Source organism: Echiichthys vipera (assembly GCF_963691815.1).
Source record: "Echiichthys vipera genome assembly, chromosome: 9".
Lineage (NCBI taxonomy): Eukaryota > Metazoa > Chordata > Actinopteri > Perciformes > Trachinidae > Echiichthys > Echiichthys vipera.
Window position 1 is genome coordinate 22283940 of NC_139834.1, and position 25556 is coordinate 22309495.

The following is a 25556-nucleotide window of genomic DNA, read 5'->3' on the forward strand; positions in this document are numbered from 1 at the left end:
GGTTTGTGAGAGGAGCCCAGTGAGAGACTCAGAACTCGGGTCCATCCTTTTTCAGGTTTTTGTAGTCTGTGGTGATGGCCACAAACTGGGGAAAAAAAAGAAAATCAAACTGAAGCTTGATGCTGTTATGCAGAGAAATAATATACGTGTATATCCAGTTTCCACACAATGAATGCCTGTAGTGTGTTGCATGTACCTTGTACTGGTATGTGGGGTCAAGTTTATTCCACGGTTCAGGGTTTTTGGTCTTGTTCCAGCTACACATACAAATAGATAAAGACAGGATTGGGATAAGTTCCGCTCTTTGGGAATTCAGTCACAAGTGATGTGATACCCCTGAGAGCTGCTTTGTTTCATCACTGTTTTTGATAGATTACACACACTAAAAGCAAAGGCAAGCAAAAGTTGAGGATTCAGCTCAAAGTACATGCTTTAAACAGATAGTTTGGTATTTTTGAAGTGGAGTTATAGCCAGTGTATCATTGTCAGTTTTATTAGATCCTAAACCTTTAAGAGACCAAAGTCACACAAGAACACAAACAAACTAACCAATTGAGGTAAAACTACTTTTTTTGGCAATGAAGTCGGGTGGCTTTGGTGAAAGCATAGAGTATCTTCAGTGTAAACTTAAACAGGTGTGTCTGACGGCAAGGTCAAGTGGTGGTCTAAATATATCGTACACTTAAACTTATATTATATTTTTGAGGTGTCTTAAATCTATTTAGCTGCTTCCCCATCCACAGCATAACATTTCATAGCTTCTGTGCCTGCTTCTTCAAACCGGGCACATGCAGATGCCAAATACTGTAGGTAATACACTGACTATGGATGAGTACCTCTTACTACCCCACTTCAAAAAAATCAGAACAATCCCTTTAAACCCACTCTTCTCTAGTAATTTGATCGAGCATGTAAACTAAAGAATCATTGCAACAAATAAATTAGGAAAAACCTGCAAACAGACAAGACAACCCACCACCCTGTGAGCTCTTGTTAAAAGTAGTTAGCTGTGTCTCCTGTTATTGGAGCATGATTAAGGGTAAATCAACAGTTTGGATAGCAGCAGGAGGAGAGGAAGTCCAAGCAAAAGACGGTAGGGGGGATTGAAAGCCAGCTGGGATCCCTGTAGTCAGTAACAATCCTGAAACAAATCCCTCTGCTTAGATACAGTGTAGAAAGTGTTCATCTGCGGAAATCTGCATTAAGATGAAATGATAAGAGGAAGGAAGCCTGCGTTTAATTAGCTTAAAATCCATCATTTCCTTGTTTACACATCTTTATAATGAAATCTATGGCGGTGTACTCCATCCTGTGACCATAGGGGGTCATTGATTCTTCCTTGGAGACTGCGGATCACCTAAAAGGCTGCTGTTTTGTCAGTAAACAGCTCCAGCCAGCCACGAAACTCATCCGTAAAAAGTGAAAAGTTTGTTTTGTCATGCTGACATTCCACTGATATTACATATTGTCTTGTTAAATATGATCAGAGGTCTTTACGTGACATGGGGTCCTTTGGCCAACCGGATCAGATACAGGGAGGCCCCGCCCATTCCCAAACAGATGAAGAAGAACTGGGGGATGAGCTGCAGACACAGAGTGAGATCAACAAAAGATTAAGCTTCTTGAATCTTCTTTTATTTAACACAAGTTGATTTGTTCACTGTGACAACACAACCTGACCTTTCACAATAACCTGAGAGTGTATACCATTGATATTCTGTTATCCATAGTGTATAGGATAAGGTTTACAGTCTACAGAGAAGTTAAATTATCTGAAGCACCATATCTCTTTGATCGATGGACTGAGTCCCCAGGGTCAGTATTCAAATTCTGACTAAATAGAAGAAATATAGAAGTGTAAGCAATACATGTACTTCATATCAATGTTTACTGCCTATTATTAGAAGCAATTTAATGTATTAAGCTGCCTACCTCACATCACACCAATCTATCAGGTGATACACTTGTTTAAACTGCCTTTTGTCTCATGTTTGTAATTTTGTGTTTGTGTTTGTGTACTTAAGACTTTTTAATTTTTATATGCATTGGTATTTTTATTTGTTTGTTTTTTGCATGTTCATTTTCCTGTTTGGGTTTTAGTTTAACGATATTATCATGTGAAGCCCCTTGTGACTTTGTAAAAGTTGCTATATCAAATAAGCTTATTATTAATAATAATATTAGCTTACTAGCATAAAGACTGGAAGAAGAGGAAAACAGCTAGCTTGACCATCATTTAAAAGAATCAACCTATCAGCACAGCACCACTACATTTACACTATTAACACATTATATCTTCATGAATTACATTTGTCCTTGGCTTAGTGGGGGTTTTTTTTGGTTGTTTTTTTAATCTTTGGACAAAGCCAGGCTAGCTGTGTCCACCTACCTCCAGTCTTTATGCTAAGTAACCCCATATAGTCCTTGAGGTTGCCTACAGATATGATCAATCTTCTAATGTCTGGAGCTATGTCCAATGTTCAAGGTAGAATTTATTGTCACCCTGTCCATATTCAATACTCAATATAAAATAACCAATATACAGGGTAATAAAGTAGTGTTCACCCTGTGGTATGGTGTAGGCCTAGGCTATATCCTACAATATTAACACACAATTAAAAAGATACCCAATAAAGTACAAAGACAGTATAGTGAGACATTGTGACACAAAATGAGAAAATTCTGATTTGTTGGTCATTAAAACCAAAGTAATGTCTGCAGGAGAAAAAGCCTTCATACAGTGTGTTAAGCAGCTGTTATAATGATGAAAAACAGTTACTTCTTCTTTCCTCTTGCATCAGCCTCAGTCAGCTTCAGCCTCATGACTGCTGACACTGTGTTAGCCGAATGACTCAGTGAAAAAAATGTTTTTAATTAAATAGTGAGATGCTTCTTATTCAACTGGGAAAAGGTCTCCACAGAATCCCAGGCCAACCATCAACAGTAACACCACAGTAACTCTGTCCAAATTCCTATTAAGTAATTTAAAATTATACTAAATTATACAAGGTTTTCATAAAGTAGGAAATGTCTTTGCTGAAGTAGGTGACGTTTACTGTTCCCTGCTGTTGGAGAAGACGCATATTTTATATTAGTCACTTCCTGTCTGCAGATTTTAGTTACTGTAACAGCTCTAAAGATTAACAACTGCCCTGCTTTTGCTCAGTCACCCTGCGTCATCCAAATGAACCTGCTGACACACAGTTCTCGGATGTGTGTATTTGACAGCAGTAGTTACTTTTAAGATTAAGATTTCACTTTAAAAATAAAACATATGCTAAGCTTGTAAAATAGAATCCATTTAAACTTTCAGATGTTAGACTGATCTCTTCTCTGGACTTCTCCCATGGTTTCATTTTAATAACAATTTGAGGCCCAAAAAAGGTATAATATGATTCTAAATCTGTATAACTTTATTTTTAATGTCTTATTTCCTCCTCCAATTAATCAAATCTTTGGAGGGGTCCTGAGCGCAGGCTGCACTAACGTATCAAACAGTAAAATGCTGCGTAAGTGTTGATACATCAGTATTAAAAAATATAATGGGGAATAATAGATATAAAACTTAACAATACACAATAATTCTAGACAATACCTAAATAAATGAGACAATATTTACCATGTAGTATAAATGTGTAAAGTCATGAAAGTGTAAGCGGGGCAAAATAAAATGTTAAATTAAATCAGTTGTGGTTCAGATAACTTAAAGGGGATGAAATGTGTATGAGTCCAGGATAAGAATGTGTTATTATTTAGTCCATTAGGGAGAAAGCAAGGCTTCAGCTCCCGCCCCTCCTGTCTTGAAACAGAGGGCAGTGGTTGCTATGGGGGATGTACAAGGAGATGGCAGTTGGCAGGAATGACTTCCTGTAGCGTCCTTGTCACATCAGAGCGTACATGGACAAGTTGCCCTTCAGGGCTTTCTGCCAGTCCCTACTGAAAGAGCTCTGCCTGTTTGACCAGGCGGTCGTCAAGAGGGTGTGAGGTGTTCATGAAGAGAAAATAATGTTTGCAACAACAGATCAAGATCAAGATCTGTAACATTTTGTTGCATTAGAGCACATTAGTTTCCCCAGGACGTACTTTACTGTAAGCAGTGTTGCATTTCCAGTCCCATCTGATGTCAAGGTGTTACATATTTGTAATATGTAATATTGTTCCAAATGTCAAATGTAAGTTAAAACAGAATACAATGATTTGCAAATCCTAGCCAACCTATATTCAATTCGATACATTACAAAGACAAGATATTTAATGTTTAAACTGATAGAATTTATTGTTTTTTTGCAAATATTCACTAATTTTGGATGTGATGCCTGCAACACGTTTAAAAAAAAGCTGGGACAGGGGTAAAGATAGACTTGGAAAGTTGAGAAATGCTCAAAAAACACCTGTTTGGAACATTTCACAGGTGAACAGGTTAATTGGAAACAGGTGAGTGTCATGACTGGGTAAAAATGGAGCATCAATAAAAGGCTCTGTCGTTCACAAGCCAGAGTGGGGCAAGCTTCATCACTTTGTGATCAACTGAGTGAGCAATAATCCAATAGTTTAAGAACAAGGTTTCTCAATGTACAATCGAAAGGAATTAAGGGATTTCATCATCTACAGTCCATAATATCATCAAAAGATTCAGAGTATTTGGAGAAATCTCTGCACATAAGCAACAAGGCCGAAAACCAACGTTGAATGTGACCTTAGACCCCTCCGGTGGCCCTGCTTTGTAAACCGACATCATTCTGTAAAAGATATATCCACGTGGGCTCAAAAACACTTTGGAAAACCATTGTCAGGTAACACAGTTCATCACTTCATCTACAAGTGCAAGTTAAAGCTCTCCCATGCAAAGTGAAAGCCATATATCAGCAACACCCAGAAACGCTGTCACCTCTGGGCCCAAGCTCATCTGAAATGGACTGAGGCAAAGTGGAAAAGTGTGCTGTGGTCTGACAAGTTCACATTTAAGATAGTGCCCGTGGCATCATGGGTAACTTGCACATCAGTGAAGGCACTATTAATGCTGAAAGGTACATACAGGTTTTGGAGCAACATATAATGCCATTCAAGCACCGTCTTTTCTCTGCTTATTATTTTAGCAAGACAATGCCAAGCCACGTTCTGCACATGTTATAGCAGCGTGGCTTCATAGTGAAAGGTTGTGGATACTAGACTGGCCTGGTGCAGTCCAGATCTGTCATCTATTGTAAATGTGCGGCGCTTTGTGAAACGCAAAATACGACAACAGAGACCCCGGACTGTTGAGCAACTGAAGATGTACATTAAGCAAGAATGGGAAAGAATTACGCCTACAAAGCTTCAACAATTAGTGTCCTCAGTTCCCAATTGCTTATTGACTATTGTTGAAAGGAAAGGTGATGAAACACAGTGGTAAACATGCCCCTGTCCCAGCTTTTTTGGAATATGTTGCAGGCATCAAATTCAAAATGAGTGAACGTTTGCAAAAAAACAATAATGTTTATCAGTTTGAAGATTAAATATTGTGTCTTTGCAGTGTATTCTTTTGAATGTACGATAGGTTGCAAAGGATTTGCAAATCATTGTATTATGATTATGATATAATTCCCAACTTCATTGGAATTGGGGTTTGTATATGTATATATATATTTATGTAATATATATTTAACTGACAATACCTCTATGCTTTTACTAGTATGACGAAGCACTTAATTAATCCATCAATGGGAAAATTCAATTTGTACACTCTATTGTTATTACATTCAACACATAGATCTGAAATACACACCCTTGTAGTATGCACGCCTCTTACTTGTAAAAGTATATTTACACTGTTTTATTGGTACTTTTATTCAAGTAAAACCTAAATTAAGGATGGACGGAAAAAGCAAAACAGCCATGGATTTGATTGTTAGACAAAACATTTTTTTCTGTCAGCTTTAGATCTGCAGCAACACGACTGAATGATCATCTCGATTGTCTTTAATTATTTCTGCCTGTCAAACTCTGTTCGTCCGTCTGACTTTACTTACCTTTCTGTCTCTCCCATTCAGACTTGTTCTAAGAGAATCTGACTGTCCTTAAACGCTCTATCCTTCTGATTAAGCCATCGTCTAATCTAATCACTTCTGACTTTAAGCGCTGCAGTGGTGTAAACTATTTTTACCCAAGTGCTTGAATATGATGCACTACTATAGATTAAACTACCCAACCATATATAAACCGTAAACATCCACAGCAGTAAAATGCAACATACGTATTTATGGTATTGACAAGACAAATGAGACTATATTTTAGGTAGTGAATGATTTTGGACACAGCCTCAGAGCCAATGTTGCACCTGCCTGTCTGTCTGTTGTAACTTCATCAAGAAGCTGTAAGAGTCTCGTAGGGGTTTGCTCCCTAGTGCTTCGCTCTCTCTTTCTCTCTTTCTCTCTCTCACACACACACACACACACACACAAACACACACTGTCTGTCCCTCAGCCTGTCTGTCTGTCCGGATGATAGACCATATCAAGGAGCTCTGGTAGAGTCTCATAGGAGTTTCCCCCCTGCAGCTTCTCTCTCACTCTCCATCTCTCCTGGGAGCTCAATGACAAGTTAAAACTCTGTCACTGCGCTCTCTGACAGCTGGTTAAAAAAACAGAAATAATCCTGTCCCCTCCAGGGACAACTCATATTTTTAAATGTCTTTTTTTTTCTTTTTTCGAACTACTCATTCCTTATATGCTTAGATTTTGTCAGTTTAGATTTTGGAGGTTTGTAAAGATCATATTTTTGAAGTCTTAAGCCTCTCTCAGTGTGGCTCGATTTTAAATGAGCCACTGGAGGAACTTAACCTGCTGACTGAGAGTGGAAGTAAGATTAGATGAGACCAAATTAGACTTCTTATCGTTTCAATTAATTCACCAACACTCATCAAGTGTGTCTGTTATGTTATACACATTATTGTGATGTCATAAAAGACAAATACACACTACAGTTGGGTCTGAGTTTTAAAGCCTAACCAGTTACATCACATTCTTTGTCCTATGCATAAATAAAGTTTATCTGCCAGAAACAAGCAGAATACTTAGCTTCTATAGTTAACCCAGATATATTGCAGCATTGATGTTTAAAAATGTGGGGAGAAATTAACATTGCAGGATTTCTTTTTACATTATATCAGACTCACTTTTGTGAACATGATCTGTCCGAATAATGATCCCATTCAGTCAAGCATGTCTACTTTTTATTTTCATGTTCCTTATACATTTAAATCATTACTTTACAAGCAAATCAGGAAAATGAATCATACAAAGTTAACAAATTTTAACTTTAGTTACACTTTCAAAACGTTTTTGGATACAAACAAACAGGAAAGAAAGTAAGATTACTTACGCCTGGGTGCTTCTTAGCATGCTCTACTGCTGTCCGAAAGATCATTGCTCCAGATTATAGAAATGTAGGAACAATGCATGTAATAAAATGATTCAGTGTCAGTGTGTTAGGCCCTTGTTATCCACAAGCAGCCGTGCACAGACAGGATTTAGACCTGTTGCTCTCTGTATTGAGGAGGGAGTGGAGGAGGAGGAGGAGGAGGAGAAAGAGGTCATTTACATCTGATTACAGCTACTTCTGCTCCCTTGTTAGTTTGATTACCCTGAGCTAGACACTGTGTAATAGTTTATATTTAAACGTTAAGGTTTCATCCTTGTATTCATTAAGTATCCAGGCCAGAGACATTTGATGCTCTTATCATGGAGTTCACCCAGAAGAAGTTGTGTATGCTCCTGCATGGAGCTCAGAGGCTTTTTCTCCCTCATTTCCTTCATGGCAGTTTGAAGACTTCTCAACCCTTTGGGAGCTGACTGGAGGAAATGGAAAAGCATACAAACACTGTGTCCTCTTTAAGGCCACTTGGGAATATCTATATTCCTTGGACCTCTTCAGCTGCACAAATCCTATCAGTAAAGATGTACACATCCCAAAAACATGGTTAAACTGAACGCTGCTGGAGAAAGAGAAGATCCACACACAGGACTGCGGCTCCTTGAGTTAAAATGCAGCGGCAGTTGAAGTTTGTTTCTCTGTGAGCATATTTTGATTCTCAATAATGAAAATCAAACAAGGGTTCAGTAAACTATTGGGAAGAAAAAATTATTCAAAACACGATGAATGATACCAAAGAAGCATTTACACCGACTTCTTTCATGCGTTTGCGTTGAGTCCTCTTCAAAATCAGGGGAATTTTCCCTTTTTCGTCTAATTAATGAGATGCTCTCCTGGCTGATTATCTTGGCAACTAAAGTCAGGAACACAGAACATAATTATGTACCATAATCACCACCATTTATACCTTTTACGGACTTTTTAAGAGGCAGCCGACATAGTGGATGACTTAAATACACAATGGCAACTCAGATTGACCATTCATTGCAAAAGAACTCCCAGACAGCCAAAAATGTTGAGGGGTATTAAAGGGACATTGTCCCAGCAAGTGCTTCAAACGTGGTTCAGCCGAGAAATAATTAGCTTTGTATGATTATAGCTAAACATGAAAAAAAGATGAAAACACAGAGGCCAACATAACACGGTGATGACTGAAGAGTGGAATAAAGATGTTACCTTCACATTAACAGTCGTAAAACCATCAGTTCATGTTGAATGAACAGGAGCTCAGAGGATGTGTTTTTTTTATTCTTGTTGCACAATTTTTCAAGCCCAGAAATGATGATACGAACCCAAAAATAAAACTTCCAACCAAAAGAGGTCAGTGCAACAATGCTTCTCTCTTATGAAAAGAAAACCCTGTCCCAGACTGTTTAATGGACCAGTGACTCTGATTCATTGCACTCTAGTTTAATTGGATGCTTAAACAAACACAACCCACTTTGGCACTTGAGCGCTTCACTTTCAACCTCACAAACAAGTCTTTACCTCGCAGACGCCGCACATCAGTCCTCAGATAATAAAGCAGCACTGTTAAAGAAAAAACATACAGTATATCTTCATCTTTTAAGTGGCATTTATGGTTGTTTTTTAAATATACTAAATGATTACATTTTAATATGGAAAGTATCATTTTAGTTTAAATGAAAATGGTCATTCGCAAAAGTGGAGCTAGGGATTTTTTCATAGCAGCAGACATATATAGCCTCTCTGTCGAGGCCCGTTCTCTCCGCTTGATGCAATCGTACTCGCCTCTGGGAGTCGCCATGTTGTTGGACTTTGGCTCCGCCTCATTTCCTCTTACCAAAAAAGGGCATGTATGTGACGTTGCGGGGGAGGGAGATACGTCCATCTAGCTAACGTATACTGGATTAGCAACATTAGCATCACCGCCCGGGAGCTAGGATAACACAACATGTTACTAGATAAAAAGGAGTGGGAGTCAATGTTGAGATTTTTTCTGGGACCCGGAGTGTTTTTTTTTTTTATTTCCCATGTCTCTAACAGAGATTAGACGGCGTGGTGAGTCAAGTACAGGCATCTAGCATTTATGATATATGATTTAAACTGATATTCAACACAATACCATGCCCATAGACTGTAAAACACCAACCCTCACGGCCCGAATCCTACCGGTGCTCCAGATTAGCATCTAGTGTATGTGCCATCGCTAGTAATCTATATTCAAGTCATTGTGCCAAAGTGAGGGCCAGCGGCTAACTGTCACTCAAGAGGCCACGTCCCTAATTATTCATAAACTTTAACCTCCAATAAAATAAAAACTAGCCTGGTACAAAAACATTCACCCCACTCACTGTTGTCACGGAGATATGACCTAAACATACAGACTAGAATGTTTTTTTTGTACCAGGCCTTAAACAGGTTTAATCGGGCTGTGAAAACGGCCTGTTTAACATGGGGGTCAATGAGAAACTGCTCTACTGTTCAAACTGCTCCTAGTGGACACTCAGATAACTGCAGTTTTTGGCACTTCCGTATAGGATCGACCAGGAAGTCGCTGTGGTGGGGGCTTGATTGGTATATGATTACACAAGGGGACGGTAACTTGATGGTGATGGGTTATGTCACAAAATTAAGTGATAAATGGCACAGGTGTGTAGTTTGAGCGTGTTGGTTGAATGGCAGAGAGAAAAACAGTTCTCATATGAATGATTAACACAATGAATAAAAACATAAAAAATGTAAGTTATTTGAACAATTACTAACACCTCAACGAGAGGCAGACGACCGTATGCGCATCAAGGACACAATTTTAGGGTTCAACACACCTCAGCATAGGGCCAATTAGTCACTACAATGACCTTTAGCCTCGGATGAGGTGTCCACAGACGCTTATATATCCCATTGTGAGACAGGGCCTTATAACAACAATAATCCAAGCACATTCAACAGTGTTTTACAGCTGCTTTTAAGAGATACTCCATCCAATATCTACTTTTTCAGTATGAAACACCTACTTTACCCCCTGTAGGTTTGACAGGTGGTTGGATTCAAGTCACTTACAAAGGATTCCTAAGGTGGCAAGTTTTCACAGTAGCAAAAAAAAAGTAAAAAGTAAAACATCCACAGAAACTTCTCAAACTGCTCCTGTGATAGACAACTTTTCAGTCAATCACATTTAAATCATCTTTCAAAGATATAGATATAAATGCACTGCTTCTGTATCAGCCCCTTCCTCAAAGCTCTGCAGCAGTGGAATACATGGGTGGACAATAGAGAAGTGTATTAGTATTAGTACAGAAAGTATTATTTTAAAATCTTATTTAAAAAGAACAGCATGCTTCTGTGGTTATTTTGGCACTTATCCATTATGTAAACCTTTGCTGTTTGTGAAGGAAACTACAAAGCTTTTATAGCCACTTTTCAAGACTATGGGAGGAGAGTGTTTTATGTTCAAATATTAATTTAAATTAAGTGGAACATCCCTTTCACAGTTGTCACAAATTGTCGTGGTAGGAGATATCAGGTCTGTAGGGTTGGAGACTAGATGGATAGGTGCCAAGAAGCACTGAATCCATGGGTTGAGGTTGAGTATTTTCATTTTACGCTACGTTACAGTGAAACAATGTACTTTTCACTCCACTATTTGACAGCTAAAGTTAGTGTTTAGTTTTCAAGTATTTGTTTAGTTTTCACGATAGTCTGCAAAAGTTTTGTCCCTGTGAATGAAGAGAAACAGGAAGCATGGGCAGAAATAGCCGGATTGTCTGCAACAAAGGTTGTGTTGGATTTCAACACGTCTTCACCTTATGTAACCGTGCCAACAGGACACTCTGACAACAGGCTATTTTAAACTCTGCAACCATCAAGACAAGAACAAAATAAGTGGATCACATTGTGGCCTCCAGAATTATTTAAAATGTGTGACAGGCTCCAGTTATACACAGGAATAATAAAATAAGATTGCCCAACCAAAACCTCATTGTGCATCTGTCACACCGCCAACTCTGGGTCGTTATTCTCTCCTCCCCTCCGACACGGGACTGTTTGACATGAGCTCAGCCCTGCCTGCTGCCCCTGCTGACCTGCAGAACACAGCTCACAGATAAATCCTCCTAATTGGACACTAGCCAACACTATGACACAAACAGGTCCAATACAGTCCAGGCGTGCATGGTGTAGCTGCAGTATCCCTTGAGCTTTTCAGACGGGAATTTATTTAGAGACCTCACCTAATGATGAAGTACATTGTTCCTAGCAGTAAATTTAACTTGTGCATCTCTGACATCTGGAAAGGTGGTAGAGGTTGAGCACAGGGAAGAGGAAGGGGAAGGCAGGTATGAAGACGGATAAAAGTGGGAACCATGCACCACACCTCACGTTTCCGTTGTTGAATTTGAAGGGAAATGTCCTGAAGGGAAAAGTGGGAACAGGCCACTATCAAGACGGAAGGATCGAAGCAACATAATATGGCAAATATATCACATCAGAAAGCCCTCAGAGATGATTCACCTGCAAATTTACAACAAACCAAAAGCCACGCAATGGTATCTCTGCATTAACCAAACACAGTATGGACATGAAAAAGGTTGGAAACATATTATTCTTTGAGTTGCACCTGCAGTTGAAGTTATCAATAAGAAAACTGCGGAAATTTAGTGTAGCCATAGAAATAAATCCTGCTTATTTGCTTTTACACAAACAATTTATTTCCTTTCTAATCCCTCTTGTTAAATTTGAGCCTGTTTTGACTCTGATTAGCCTCACTGTGCCCTGCTGTGTGTTTGTGCGTGTATTCGTGTGTGCGTGCGCATGCGTGCGTCTGTGTGCGTGCGTGCATGCGTTTTACGGCAGCTTGAGGAGAAACAGAACAAGCTGGCAGAAGGTTTGAACCTTGAGCTGTGGCACAGTTTAACACCATGTAATACTATTAGACCACAGAGGTCTGCTGGGTGAATAATGTGGACAAATTGGGAACAAAACAGTGAAGCAAACACACCTGCAAGACAGTTCTTCAATGAGAGTCAAAACCTTTAGATCCGATGAGAGAGAGAGAGAACTGCACGTATACAGTATCAAGGGTCCCTGCTGTTGTTGTGGCTGATTAAAGTGTGGCTTTGTAGATTAGAAGGTTGAACACAATGTCCATTTTGTTGGATTGGCACTCCATAACATCAGTTTCAGTATTAATGAAAACCAATAGAGAGAATGTGTCTGTTCTTAAAGCTGGCTGACACAGCAGACTTTACGGTTATAGGTTTATAAACCAGCTTCTCAGAGGAAGTTTGATACTCTGGGCTTTAAGAAAAACTAAATTAATGAAAACGTCTCATTATGTTGCATCAGCTATTGTCAATATGTTCAGTTTCCACTGTAGAAGCTGAAAAGTGGTCTAGATTCGGTTTCTGTGCCATCTAGTGGTGTAAAACTATAATGCAACACCTAATCATGCTGCATTTAAAGGATCAGTTCACCCAAACAAATACACAAAAACAATATTTGCTCACTTACCTTATGTATTATTGCTAATATTTTTGGTTTTATTGGACATATTTGTCTGAACTAATAATAAATACTCAACAATTTTTATAATGGACTCGTTTCAGTCATTTATCATGCAAAATCTAACTTTATTAAGGATTTGTTTTTCTTATCTGTTCTTATCTGTCACTATGAATTGAATATCTTTAGGATTTTTACCGTTGGTCAGAAAAACAAGCATTTCCTGACACTCTGGGAAACTGTGATATGCATTGTCAGATCGTGTGTGTGTGTGTGTGCGTGCGTGTCCGTGTGTGTGTGTGTGTGTTATCAAAAAGTAAGACTTTTCATCACGGTGGCATCAGACTGCTGGGAGACTTTCTTCTCATTCAATCAAAAGCAAACAGCTGTTTCCATCAGTGAAAATATATTTTTGTAAAACATACAAACAACAAATTCTATTTACATAGTAAAACAAAATGTTCCCACAAGACAAGATCACATATTTGATGACCATTCAATATGAATGATCTCTTGTGGTTTTGGCCAAGAATGATGAAAATCAAATAAAATTGATAAAAATAACAGACGAAAAACAGAGTGGAAGTGTATTCCCTCTCAACACCCCTGGATGGTAACTTCCTTGGTACATTTATATTTTTGTTCCGTTGTGTTTCTGTAAATATCCACAGATAAATGCCTCATAGAAGACCACATTGAGATATATTATTTGCTGTTTCAATCAAGTTGTGTTTTCAGTCCCTCAGAATCAAAGAGCAAGGTTTTCCACCTGCTCTTTGGGGGTTGGTGAAAGGCATTCTGGGAAAACGTTAGAGTCAAATTGAATTAAAGCTGGCACACCAAAAGAGTCACATTTCACTTTTGAACATCAGAGACTCATGATGATGTAGATTCCAGTTTAGGAGGTAACCATAGCAACATCAGCAGCAACAGTAGAACAGGAGGAAGTCAGGGCAGACGTAACTGTGGTGACGGCAGCAGAGGCTCCAGTGGATGTCAGTGTTGTAGCAGAGGGTTCGGAGGGGCGAGCAGGAACTGGTTTTATGATTTTCATGGGAACAAAGACATTAGAGGCACAGTGCTCGCTCAGGTACTCGCCGCCTTTCTCCTCGTACTCCTGTCTGCTTATCCATCCCTCTGTCGCTCCTCCCTCTCCACTAGGTAGATGCTCCAAGGCCCAGTCTCTTGCCCCGTACCAGGCGTCCAGGGCTGGCCGCAACGCCATTGTCACCTGGGAAGGAGTCAGTCAGGGTTCAAATGTAATTACAAGATTTTGAAGACTTTTCTCTTGCTTAATATTTTGTTTTTTGCTTTACTTCTTATGTTCTTTTATAGATAGATAGATAGGTAGATAGATAGATAGATAGATATACATAGGGTTTTTAAAAGGACCATGAACCTTGAAGTGTGACTGGAAGGGCCTCATAGCCAGCAGTTCTCTCTCCACTCTCTCCTTCATCCCCGGGTACTGCATGTTCCCTCCTGTCAGAAACACATTGCTCACCAACGCCTCCTGCTGCTCTGGAGTGTACCTGTATGGGGTATATTGATACATGAGTTTACAAATACAACTAACATGCGAAAAATTGCGTTTAAGATGCTAAAAAAAAGCCAAAAATACATTATTCCTGAAATAAATCGAATGGAAAAATATCCACGTGTGCATTTCCATGATTTCATTAGCAGCATTTTATTATTGTTATGTTATGTTTATATGCGCCATACTGTGTGTTCTTGTCATTTTGTGTGCACCTGTTGTACTGTATCATTACCTGGCCAGGACATACTGCAGCGTCTCCATCAGCCCCATCTGGTCCTCTCCGGTCGGCGATGGCTGGAACAGGATCTCTGGACACCGCAGACGCTCCGTCCCTACAAACAGCTGGTGGTACTCTGCCATGTTGAACACAGGCTGGAGAGAAGAACAAAGCAAATGTTCACAGAATTTGTGAAACTAAATGTTTCCGCATATGAGCAAAGTTTGCTTCCTCATTGTTCTGGCTCACAAATATACTACAGGACAAAAAGGTTTTCTAACACGTTTTGGCACACAGTTAACTGGCAAATAATTGCCTGCACAGCATTAATGAGGATCCAAATATCTGTCTGGGTGTGCTCCAGTGTGTCTGTGCCACCACCTGAATTGCATTAGCAGGTTTTTCTGGCAGCGTGTCCTCAGGGAAGTCAGGATCCATCAGCGCCACTCCGTCTCCCTCGTCCATCGGCTGCTCCAGCTCAGACACCTGGCAGAGGGCAACAGAACAGCCTCAGGCTTCATGTCAGCTGCAGCAGCACATCGACTGCAGCACTCAATGACTGATCCTGTAGAGGCTCGCAGCACATTCACAGCGATGACATGTAGACCTAATTCATTACTGATACATTTGAATGTGACCTCAACTTAATGACTAAATTGATAAGCTGCTGTCATTCCTTTTTTGTGGAGAATAAAGTGTAGTCTGTCTATTTATTTGACTATTCAAATGTTTGTCCAGACAAAGAGTCTCACAATTTGGACGAATATAAGAACGAATCAAGCTTTCCTGATTCTGTTTCTCTCTGATTTGGTGGAGTAACACCCACCTCTGTCTTTCCCTCTGCTCCGTCGTGCAGCAGTTTCTGTCTGCCCTGCTCCACGGCCAGCTGCAGTTTGTTAATGTACGACTGGAGCTCCTCAGCAGAGTCCATGTTGAGCTCCACCAGGCTCTTGTGAAACTGATCCAACAGGCCGTCATCCAGCAGCTCCTGCACATACACACAAACTCCGGGGTCACTGTGTAGCCAGCTCAGAATGCTCTAACTATGATCAGGTTTGGGAAGATTGGGATGTTTTATAGTTATTGTTGTTGTGGCCGTGGACACACAAAATTCCTTAGAAGAACAGATAGTGAATGGGTCAAATGGGCTTTCCTGCTGTATATTAAATCTCATTACACATACAAATGCTATCTGAATAGACTGTAAATGATACAATAGGCCCCTTGCCTGTATTGCCATAAGTCTGTCCAGCCTTTCTTGGTCCTGCAGCAGCTTCTCCTCCCGGCGGCGAGCATTAATCTCCTGAAGCCGTCGGAGCTGCTGAGCTCGTCTCTCCTGCCTCTCCTCCACGCTCACACAGCCGCCCGGCACCTTACCCGAGAAGGGAAGCTGCATACGGTGAACCTCCTGCTCATAAAACTCTGGGCTGCGCCACTTTTCCAGCTCTGTGGAGAAAGATGGTGAAAAAAAGAAAGGGGTTGCATACATCTCAATGTTGTCCTCTAGCTCCTTTAGTCTAGTACCATCTGCATCCTCACCAGCCACACAAATAGCAAATTCATCTGAAGCCAGTCTGTGTGGAGTTTATTCATGTTACTTAAGATAATTGGTGGTCCTTAAACTATCCAAAAACCTAAAGAGGTATTTGTGAACTTGCCCAGAGAAGCTCTTAGTGGATCAATGTATGTGTGCGCTGATATAATGTACCTTCATTGTAATCCACAGCAGTGTAGCTGTGTTCATGCAGCAGTTCCTCCACACGGCTGAGTGTGATGGCGGCGAGGTGACCTGGGTATTTCAGCTGAAGGAGGCGCTGCAGGTAGGACGCTGCCTGACTCCCAGCCACATTCACACGCTTACAGTTCACCGCATCAAATCTAGAATCAAAACCATATCAAAATTTATCTCTACAGAAGAAACGTGTGCTTTATTTATTACACTGAAGAGAGTGAAAAATAATCAGGGAAGAAGAACAGACAGGAAAAACATTTCTTAGAGAAAAATAATGCAGGTATAATAAAAAGTAACTTTGAAAGGGCAAATACAACCCAAAAGCTGTGCCTGTGAACCCCCACCTGCCGTTGATGACCGGCAGGATGTGTGAACAGTGGTATCCCGAGGACAGAACGATGCCGGTGTGTGGTGGCTGGAGGTTCCTTTGAGTGTTGTTGTGGTAGAAACTGTACAAGCCGTCCACGCCATAGGAGACGTGCGGGACACGGTAGCACTCAAACAGCAACTCTGACATCATCTGTCGACAGTGCAGCGGGTTGCAGGGCGCCTCTGTCAGCACAACGGGGTGTGCCACACTGTCCTACAAAAGCATGGAGAACAAAATGCAGATTTATTATCCAGTTGTCACGCTGAGTTAGTTTGATGTTGCATAGGAAACAGAAATGGCAAAATGTTACCAGCCTGCATAACTGTAAAACGTGCCGCATTCTGCTACAAATTCACTCTTTTTGTCATTTGAAAGATATTTCTCTTCTTGATGTGTTCTTTCCTCCTTTAATCTGCATCACTGATATGAATTAGAGCCAGACTGACATATATAAGTGCTGGTATGAAAACCTTTTTTACAGAACATTACACAGAAATTGTGTCACACAGAATTTTTTTAATTATTTTTTTATTTATTCTTTGTTTAAATAGTCAGCAATTGACTGATAATTAACATGTTTGTTATTTATTTTTGATTTATTCTGGATTTTGTCAGGGTTAATTTCTAGAATTAGTTGGTTCTAAAACATTATAATCACAATCTGGATTATTGAATAATGAATTTATAAACAAAATATATCTGCACAGATATGCACATTTATTAAATTCAAAGAACAAATTAAAAACAGTTAATGTGCATTAATTCAGTGTACATGTGACTGACAATTTTGACAACTTTGGAGTTAAAGGTTAAAAACATATACACATACTTTTTGGGGATTATCGTGTCCTTCCTCAGATATTTGGGCTGGTTGAAGTAAAAATATCATGATGCCACAAATTGAGATCTACAAAATTAGGCTAATGGTGTTTGAACGAAATTTACATTATGAGCAGAGGCGGATTAATGCACAGGCTGGCCTGGACTGCATCCTAGGGGCCCCAGGTGTGCAGGATTGGACAGACTGTTTTTTTTTGGTTGTTTTTTATCTACTACACTGGGTAAAAAAAAGAGTTGCCTCCTATGGGGGCCCTTAGAAACATTAATAAAATGAAGTCACTGATTGGATAGATATGTGACATTTACCCAATCAGCCGCCATCATGTGGCAGTTTTGTTGTCAAATGTCACTCACTGTTACTACACAGTATTGAGGCAAAATGTCAGAAAGGAAATGCGATGGCGGAGCTCGAAAAAGAAAAGCACAAGGACGAAAGAACAATGGGACCAAGATCTACTAAAGAAAATTCCTAAATTGACAGGATTTTTCAAATTTGCGGACTCTTCTTCTGTTCTAGCGGGGGGTTTTCTGATAAAGCATGATTAATAAAGTGGGGGGCCCAAACAAACAGTAGCCTAGGGGCCCCTGACCACCTTAATCCGCCACTGACTATGAGTTCAGTATCTTTTGTCCCGGGATAAAAGTGAATTGTAGAAAGTAAATAAACTTGTCCTGATCTTTTTGAAAAGGCATTGGTAGGAAAATACATGGCATAATAAAATAACTTGTAAATATAACCCAATGTCACGTGTGAGCGTGGGAAAAGCCGTGGAAACACATGGTTGATATAAATGTTGGCGCCAGAGCAGAGGACACACCAGTCCCCGTCCACCACTGACCTCTGAGCCGAGGCCCAGGTGAGTAAACACATGGTCGAACATGAGCTCCTGGATCTCGAAGTTGACCACCACGTTTCGGTCGAACTGGCTCTTCAGTAGCCACCGTAGAGGCTCGAGGTTTGGGATATCGTTACCGATCTGGGTCTCGCTGCGGGCGGCCCCTCGACTGCGCGCCGCCACCGACCTGAAGAGCAGCCGCGGAGAGTCATCCTCCCCCGCCGGAGCCGCCCAGCCGGCCCGGGTCTGAAACGAGCCGTTATCGATCACTATCGGTGCCGGGGTCGGGGTCAAACACTGGGCGGGGATTTCAAAAACCGGGTCTGGGGAGGATTTACAGTCCTGAAATGAGAAAATTTGATAGACCGGCTCCTGTTTGGAAGCCATTTTAAAGAGGTGTCACTGCAAAACACAGCCGAGTGGAGTCACAGTCTCGCCGAGTTATGGTTCCCACTTGTTTTTTAAATCAAGCACGGCCTACATTGAAGGCATTGAATCCGATTGACTATTCAATATGCAACTATTTTTTTCTATATCCATGTTGAATATATGTGCCGCAATGTGTAGAAAACATCCGAGTAGAACGTGAACAAAAATAAGCAAAATAATCTATTTTATTTAAATAAGTAAAATAAAACACACGTTTTGGCTTAAAAAAAATCCAAGTGTGATAAACACATTTTTATGGCTTTTTTAAAACACTCCCTGTTTATCTGCACTAACATTAATACGGTTTTGTGCATACCATGTATACCATATGTATCCACATTTACAATGAATGTGATTTTGACAAATATTTACCACCAGAGGTCGTACCACACTCTTTATAAGGATAAATCCCTCTGAGATGAGACACCCTGATGTATCCTAGGTGGATAACTGGGTAGGCAAAGGCCTTGTATAGCTTCCTATCATAATATTTTCAAATTTTCAAACAATTGAGGCTATGCTATATAAAAATCTATTTTGTGCAGCCTCATTTTAATTTTTAGACCCCAAAGTTTCCACTCGATGTCATACTGCAGCCATAAAAGAAGCCAACTATAACCATTTCCAATCTGTATGAAAACCTAAAAGTAGTGTTTCAAGTCCCATTGCCATTTTCTTATCCTCACTTCTCACCTCACACTTGGAGAGAACTGAATAAAAATGCGAGAAATGGTTGAGTCCGATTTTGAAGCTGCATTAACATGAACAGACATTTTCCCTCAGGCCCCGAGATCCCTGATTTTTTTCTGTCTGCCGTCCTGTTACTCTCAGTTGACCGAGTGAGGCCTCAGCTGGTGATGTGGGACACCTGCACATGTAAACTACTGTACATCCAGTCTGCTTCAATTCAGAGCATCCAGTCAATGCACATGCTCATGTTGGAAAGCTCTCAATCAGGATTTTAATGATCCTGACTTTAGTATAGTCAGCCAATTAACAAATGTACCTGGATAAGTACTACTGGCTACAGCCCATTTGGCTTTGCAATGTGGATTTTATTGGAGTGTGCTGGGTTTTTTCCCATGGTAGATGGTTGACTGATCGGTTTGCTCTGTATATCCCATGCATACCTTCATTACATAATTCCATACATATGCAAGTTAAAGCCAGACATCAATGTAATGTTTGTATCAAAAGGTAGCTTACATTGTTGCATTGAAATGGAAGCACATGCTTGTGCACATTTTTACAAAATATTTTTTAGGGTTTTTTCACATCAGAGCAGTTTGAATTCCTCCTCCTGCAATTTATGTGAATCAATAACCGACTGCATTTGTTTCTTGTTTTGATTTTTTTTAACTAGAATATTTAGTGACACTTTCCGGCCAGTGTAGATTTTGAAGGTAAACTGACATACATTATGTACCATATATTTAGATAGATTATAATAGAAATGCTTTATTGATCCAAAGCTGGGAAATTCCTGAAATTTTAAATTTTAAAAAATGTTAAAAAATTTAGAGGAGGATTTCATATAAACGTGCAAAGGTGGATCGATAGTTAAACTCCTTAAAATCTGCATGATTAATCTGCAAATCCATCTTTACAAACACTTATTTTAAGGGTCAAAGAAATGCACAGTATTGCATTTTAAGTAATGGTGCAGCCATATAGCCTACAATGGCTCACCAGGTGTAAATATTTCACTCAATCTGTTGCTATAATAAAATGTAATGAGGACATATGGCCTACTGTCTTATACATTTCAATACATTTGATTGTATTTATTCTTGTTGTGTCTATATTATTTCCACAGGCTCTCTTGGTCAGAAGAATATGCAATTGAACGATGGAGAAAGTATGTTTTATGGGTGTGTTTTATTTCCTGGATAGCACAGATATTTGGGAGAGGAGGATGAGAAGATGAAGATAACTGTGTGTGTGTGTGTGTGTGCGTGTGTGTGCGTGCGTGTGTGTGTGCGTGTGTGTGTGTGTGTGTGTGTGTGTATATGTGTGGGAGGGGTACTGTATGAAGCTTGATGGTGTGTCACCGAAGCACGAGCACAGTTCACTGCTCAAGCACAAAGCTCTAAGTGACTGCCGTCCCCCTCCTCCTGATGCTAATAAGCAGATCTGGGTCAGCTCACCCTCTCAAACACACACACACATGGTTACATACCCAATGGTAAGACTCACGCATCCACACTATCCACACGTCCTTACCCACACAAACATGCACATACGGTGACAAACTCATACAAATACGACCCCATCTAGTTTCTCTCGTCTCCAACAAACACACACACACACACACACACACACACACACACACACACACACACACACACACACACACATGATGTCCACTCCTCCCAGGAGGCAAGACATGACATTGCGCACGTGCACGATGCTCGCAGCTCTCTGCTTGTTGTGCTTGTCATCCAGGCATCGGTGATGATGCGCAGGGGAACTAATAGGCTACAAGCACTCTGGGACTGCCACGCGTGATGCCAAGCAGCCTCCATTTTGTGGAGGAATGAAAAGACCGTCTCCCAGTGATGGGAGGGGAAGGAGGGGGAAATATCATGTTAGATAGGGTCAGTCATGTTTAGTGATTATGAATAAGTCATTGATTTCATAATGGATTTCATTATTTTATATAATTATTTTGGGGGGTTTCAACTGAAAATGATGAGATTTAATAGGGACGAATGTGGAAAATAAAATGTTAAATACAGGATTTAACTTTTTTTTCAAACCTTTTATGCTGATATTTAATGCTACAGTGTTTTTTATATACATTTCATGAGACAATCATATGTTTTCCTAATGTTTAATCGTCCACCCCAGGGATGAATCACGGCATTATGGAATAATTTCTGTTTCATTGTCATGACAACACAGCCGTTTATTTTGTAAACATCAGTTGACCAAATTATTGTACAGTGCTGCCCATTCATTCACAGGACTCCAGTGAATTAAAAAATGAATCTGTGAATGTGGGAGAACCTGGCTGAAAAGAGTGTGACGTGAGGAAAGAAAAAAAAAAGAAAGAGAGGGGAGGGGGGTGACTGAGGAAGAGAGGCCAGTTTATGTAACGATCCTGACTCTGAGCACTTCTGATATATCAGCCACACTGCGGACAAAATCCCCTGCAACCTCCATGACTCTCCTCCGCGCCCTGTCACGCCTACACACACACACAGAAATCCTTCCTCTTTGAGACATTTACAGTGTACACGGTATATTCTCTCTCTGTGTGTCTGTCTTTTTCTCTTTCTATTTATCTTTCTCATTCTCTCTCTCTCTCTCTCTCTCTCTCTCTCTCTCTCTCTCTCTCTCCCACACACCCACACACACACACACACACACACACACACACACACAGAGTCTGTCACTACCACTCTCTTCAGTCTCTGGCCCTGTAAGCCCAGCAGATCTTTTTGGGCCATGGAGTGATTAATGTGTTTGTGCACCTGTCACTATTCATGCATTCATGTACATGTGTGTGTGTGTGAAGGGTATTTCTAAAAATGTGAATATTATAATTTATTTGTTTGTGTGCGTGTGTGTGTGTGAAGGGTATTTCTAAAAATGTGAATATTATAATTTATTTGTTTGTGTGCGTGTGTGTGTGTGAAGGGTATTTCTAAAAATGTGAATATTATAATTTATTTGTTTGTGTGCGTGTGTGTGTGTGAAGGGTATTTCTAAAAATGTGAATATTATAATTTATTTGTTTGTGTGCGTGTGTGTGTGTGAAGGGTATTTCTAAAAATGTGAATATTATAATGTATTCGTGTGTGTGAGTGTGTGTGCATGTGTGTGTGTGAAGGGTATTTCTAAAAATGTGAATATTATAATTAATTTGTGTGTGTGTGTGTGTGTGTGTGTGTGTGTGTGTGTGTGTTTATTTATTGTTTTTATTTCTAGAAATGAAAGAGTGTGAAAGGTCAACTTGAGATGTTGATTTGAATTGAATTTTAATAGTGAACCAGAATTATGCATTTACAAGTTAAATGCATGCACAAGGACCACGCGGAGGATTTGAAATCCCCCCAGCAGGTTCACAAAATAGCCCCCCACAACCCCACAACATTTGCATAGGGCCACCAAAAAGCCACAAATGGCCCTGCCTGTAAGTGTGGCCTGGTAGGACTTTTTGTAAGCAGACAGTTTAACCTGTACAGTGGGAAAAGCACAGATGTTACTCATAACAATAGATAGCTCTGTTGTATTCAAGTGCCCCAGTAAGTGTGACGGTGTGACAGTGAGCCAGCATGCACAATACCAGGACACTTGTATCATGTACAGTATACCTGTCATTTTTCTGCTAAAATCAAAATGTCGGCTGTAAAAAAAGGTCTTATTTTGTAGTTAGGCATTTGAAACCAAATTCACCGGACTCCAGTCTGACTCACTTGAGATTACATTCAGTTCAATTTCAAGTCAGTCAATAATAATCAGCGTTATCTGATGCAGATCCGGATGCAGGTCCGCATAAAAATATATTTCATATCATAAAATCATAATAGTTTCTTGAGAGTGTTCAGCCTTGTTAGAGGCAAGAGACAACGTTGCCTAATTTGTATTTTGCTTCATCCATCGTCGCTCATTATAGCCGCACAAAAGGTTTATTGGCTCAAATGTTTCATCCAGCAGGAAAAGGTTTACGACACAAATAGTAGCTTAACAAATAACCTGTGCTGAAAAAAAACCTCTCTTTTTTCTAAATTCTCAACATACACACCCTGTCCAATTACTGTAGCCATGGCAACTATCAGAGATTATTGTTTCCAGTCAGCACTGGCTGTTAGACGAGGCTTTAAGCCCCTCCGTATCTCAGGCCTCCACACACACACACGCACACACACACGCACACACACACACACACACACTGAAGCGAGCGTGTTTGCAAGCATACACTCCCATCTCTGAGTGTCTCTCTCACTCATACGCGCGCACACTGAGTCTGAATTAATCCTTCTCTTTGTAGCCTTAGAAGCTAAATTGGTCGCCCCAGCAACCAATCTTAAAGCCCTTTCAAAGAAAAAAGGCAGACTGAAAATCCATTTTGTCAGGAAGTATAGAAATACAACTATCGTGTTGGAGAGAATTTAATGTCGCCTGGTATATTTTTTTCAATATTAAGTTCAGTTATATTTATATGTGAAAATCTATTTTATATTTCTGCAACGGTTTTTCTTTTTCTACATGTCTTTCTTTCACATTTCTCTTTGATAGGAGTAGAAGCTTTTTCAGGTTTTGGGTAAGGCAGTGTGTGTGTGTGTGTGTGTGTGTGTGTGTGTGTGTGTGTGTGTGTGGGGGGGGGGGGTGCGTGTGCGTGTGTGCGTGTAAACGTGTGTGCGTGTGACATTTGCAGCCTCTGTCCCAGCGTCAGCCCGGGGAATATGTGTGTGATGGGGGAGGGAGTGATGCCTCAAGGTTTCTCCCTATTTCCTCACTGTCCTACACACACACACACACACACACACACACACACACACACACACGCACGCACATACCCCCAGACATTGATGACACACACTCACTAACAAACACTATGTTGGCCTGAGCACAAATGGCAGCTGGCAAAGCAGCCCAAGCCAAGCATGAAAATATGCGGAACTTTCTCTGTCCTCTGGCTGGTTTCTAAATTTAGACCTCTCCTCCATGTTGGGTTTTTGTCTTGCAATGCTGCACGTTAAACATTCTCTCGCATTATAATACTTTTATTCTGTTAATTGTTACGATGCGTAACAATTGTTACAGCCTTGGGGAAAATTTGCTTCACAAATCCTTAATCAACAGAATGTTTAAATATCTTTTTTAGAGCTCACAAATGACCAAGAGAGAGAAATGCTTTCATTTTCAGCTTTCCTGCCACAGCGGGCTACATTTCTGTAGCACGATGCAAAAATGCGATGACACTTTTGCTCAGCCGTGTCACAGCAGATTATGGAAGCAAAGACGAGGTGCTTCGTATTCCCCAGGATTAGAGCTGAGGTGGAGAAAAATAAATCTCCCCCTGAGATTTTTTTTCCCACTCTGCAGATATTTAGCAGGTTAAATGTAGTCCACTGCAATACAATAATTAGCAGCTATTGGATGAAGTGCACGCTGTTTTCCCCTTCAGTTCTGTGTGGCCCGTCTTCCTTTCTTTCTGTGTTTGAGGAGCTGACCGTGGTGCTGACGCTGCTCTGCAGCAGGCCAGCTGCAGGATGCTCATCATATCAGCAACGAGTTGCATCCCTTCACAGGCTGCCGAACATGCTCATCTGGAATAAAATGTTAAATGAGCTGGAAAGTTAAAATCTGTACATCTAAGAGAAATTCAAACACGCAGATCTGAGCAAATAGCGTCAGTCATTTAAATGTCTGATATGAAAGCGGGGCGTATTTCTATGGAAACGCTTACATGGTGTTTTTTACGCTCGTTTATAGAATGAAAATGTGTGAACAAATAGTAGAATATGATTTGGAAATGCATGCAAATGTGTAGCCAAGGCATAATGTAGAAACTCAATTTCACCATTTCTTGAAAATATAAAGCGTGGAGTATCAGGCCTTTTGTCTTCACGTTACAGAGAAGCTACGACTCTCGGCTGTCTGTGACTGCACGCTGGTGTGCCGCAGTCCGCGTGCTTCATTTCACAATTTAAAGATTGATTTCACATGTTAAAATACAGTTTAGCAGGTCACGAGGAACAATTCAATTT

The 25556-nt window shown here is 40.3% G+C and overlaps 2 protein-coding genes across 2 annotated transcripts; both read right to left on the minus strand.

Moving 5' to 3' along the window:
- On the minus strand, nucleotides 1-7476 carry ndufa4l2a (NDUFA4 mitochondrial complex associated like 2a). Its single transcript, XM_083920955.1, has 4 exons — nucleotides 7360-7476; nucleotides 1498-1583; nucleotides 197-257; nucleotides 1-85 (listed from the first exon to the last, which is right to left on the minus strand). Exons 1-4 carry the CDS (start codon nucleotides 7402-7404, stop codon nucleotides 29-31), a joined length of 249 nt encoding a protein of 82 aa, XP_083777081.1. The 5' UTR covers nucleotides 7405-7476; the 3' UTR covers nucleotides 1-28.
- A 6004-nt stretch (nucleotides 7477-13480) lies between these two features.
- On the minus strand, nucleotides 13481-18795 carry actr5 (actin related protein 5; the record flags this gene model as incomplete). The annotated part of the gene is made up of 9 exons (XM_083919893.1): nucleotides 13481-14104; nucleotides 14273-14405; nucleotides 14646-14785; nucleotides 15012-15116; nucleotides 15457-15618; nucleotides 15859-16076; nucleotides 16339-16508; nucleotides 16707-16945; nucleotides 18412-18795. The coding sequence occupies 9 exons, from the start codon at nucleotides 18793-18795 to the stop codon at nucleotides 13772-13774; spliced, it is 1884 nt and encodes a 627-aa protein (XP_083776019.1). The 3' UTR covers nucleotides 13481-13771.
- Nucleotides 18796-25556: the final 6761 nt, after the last annotated feature.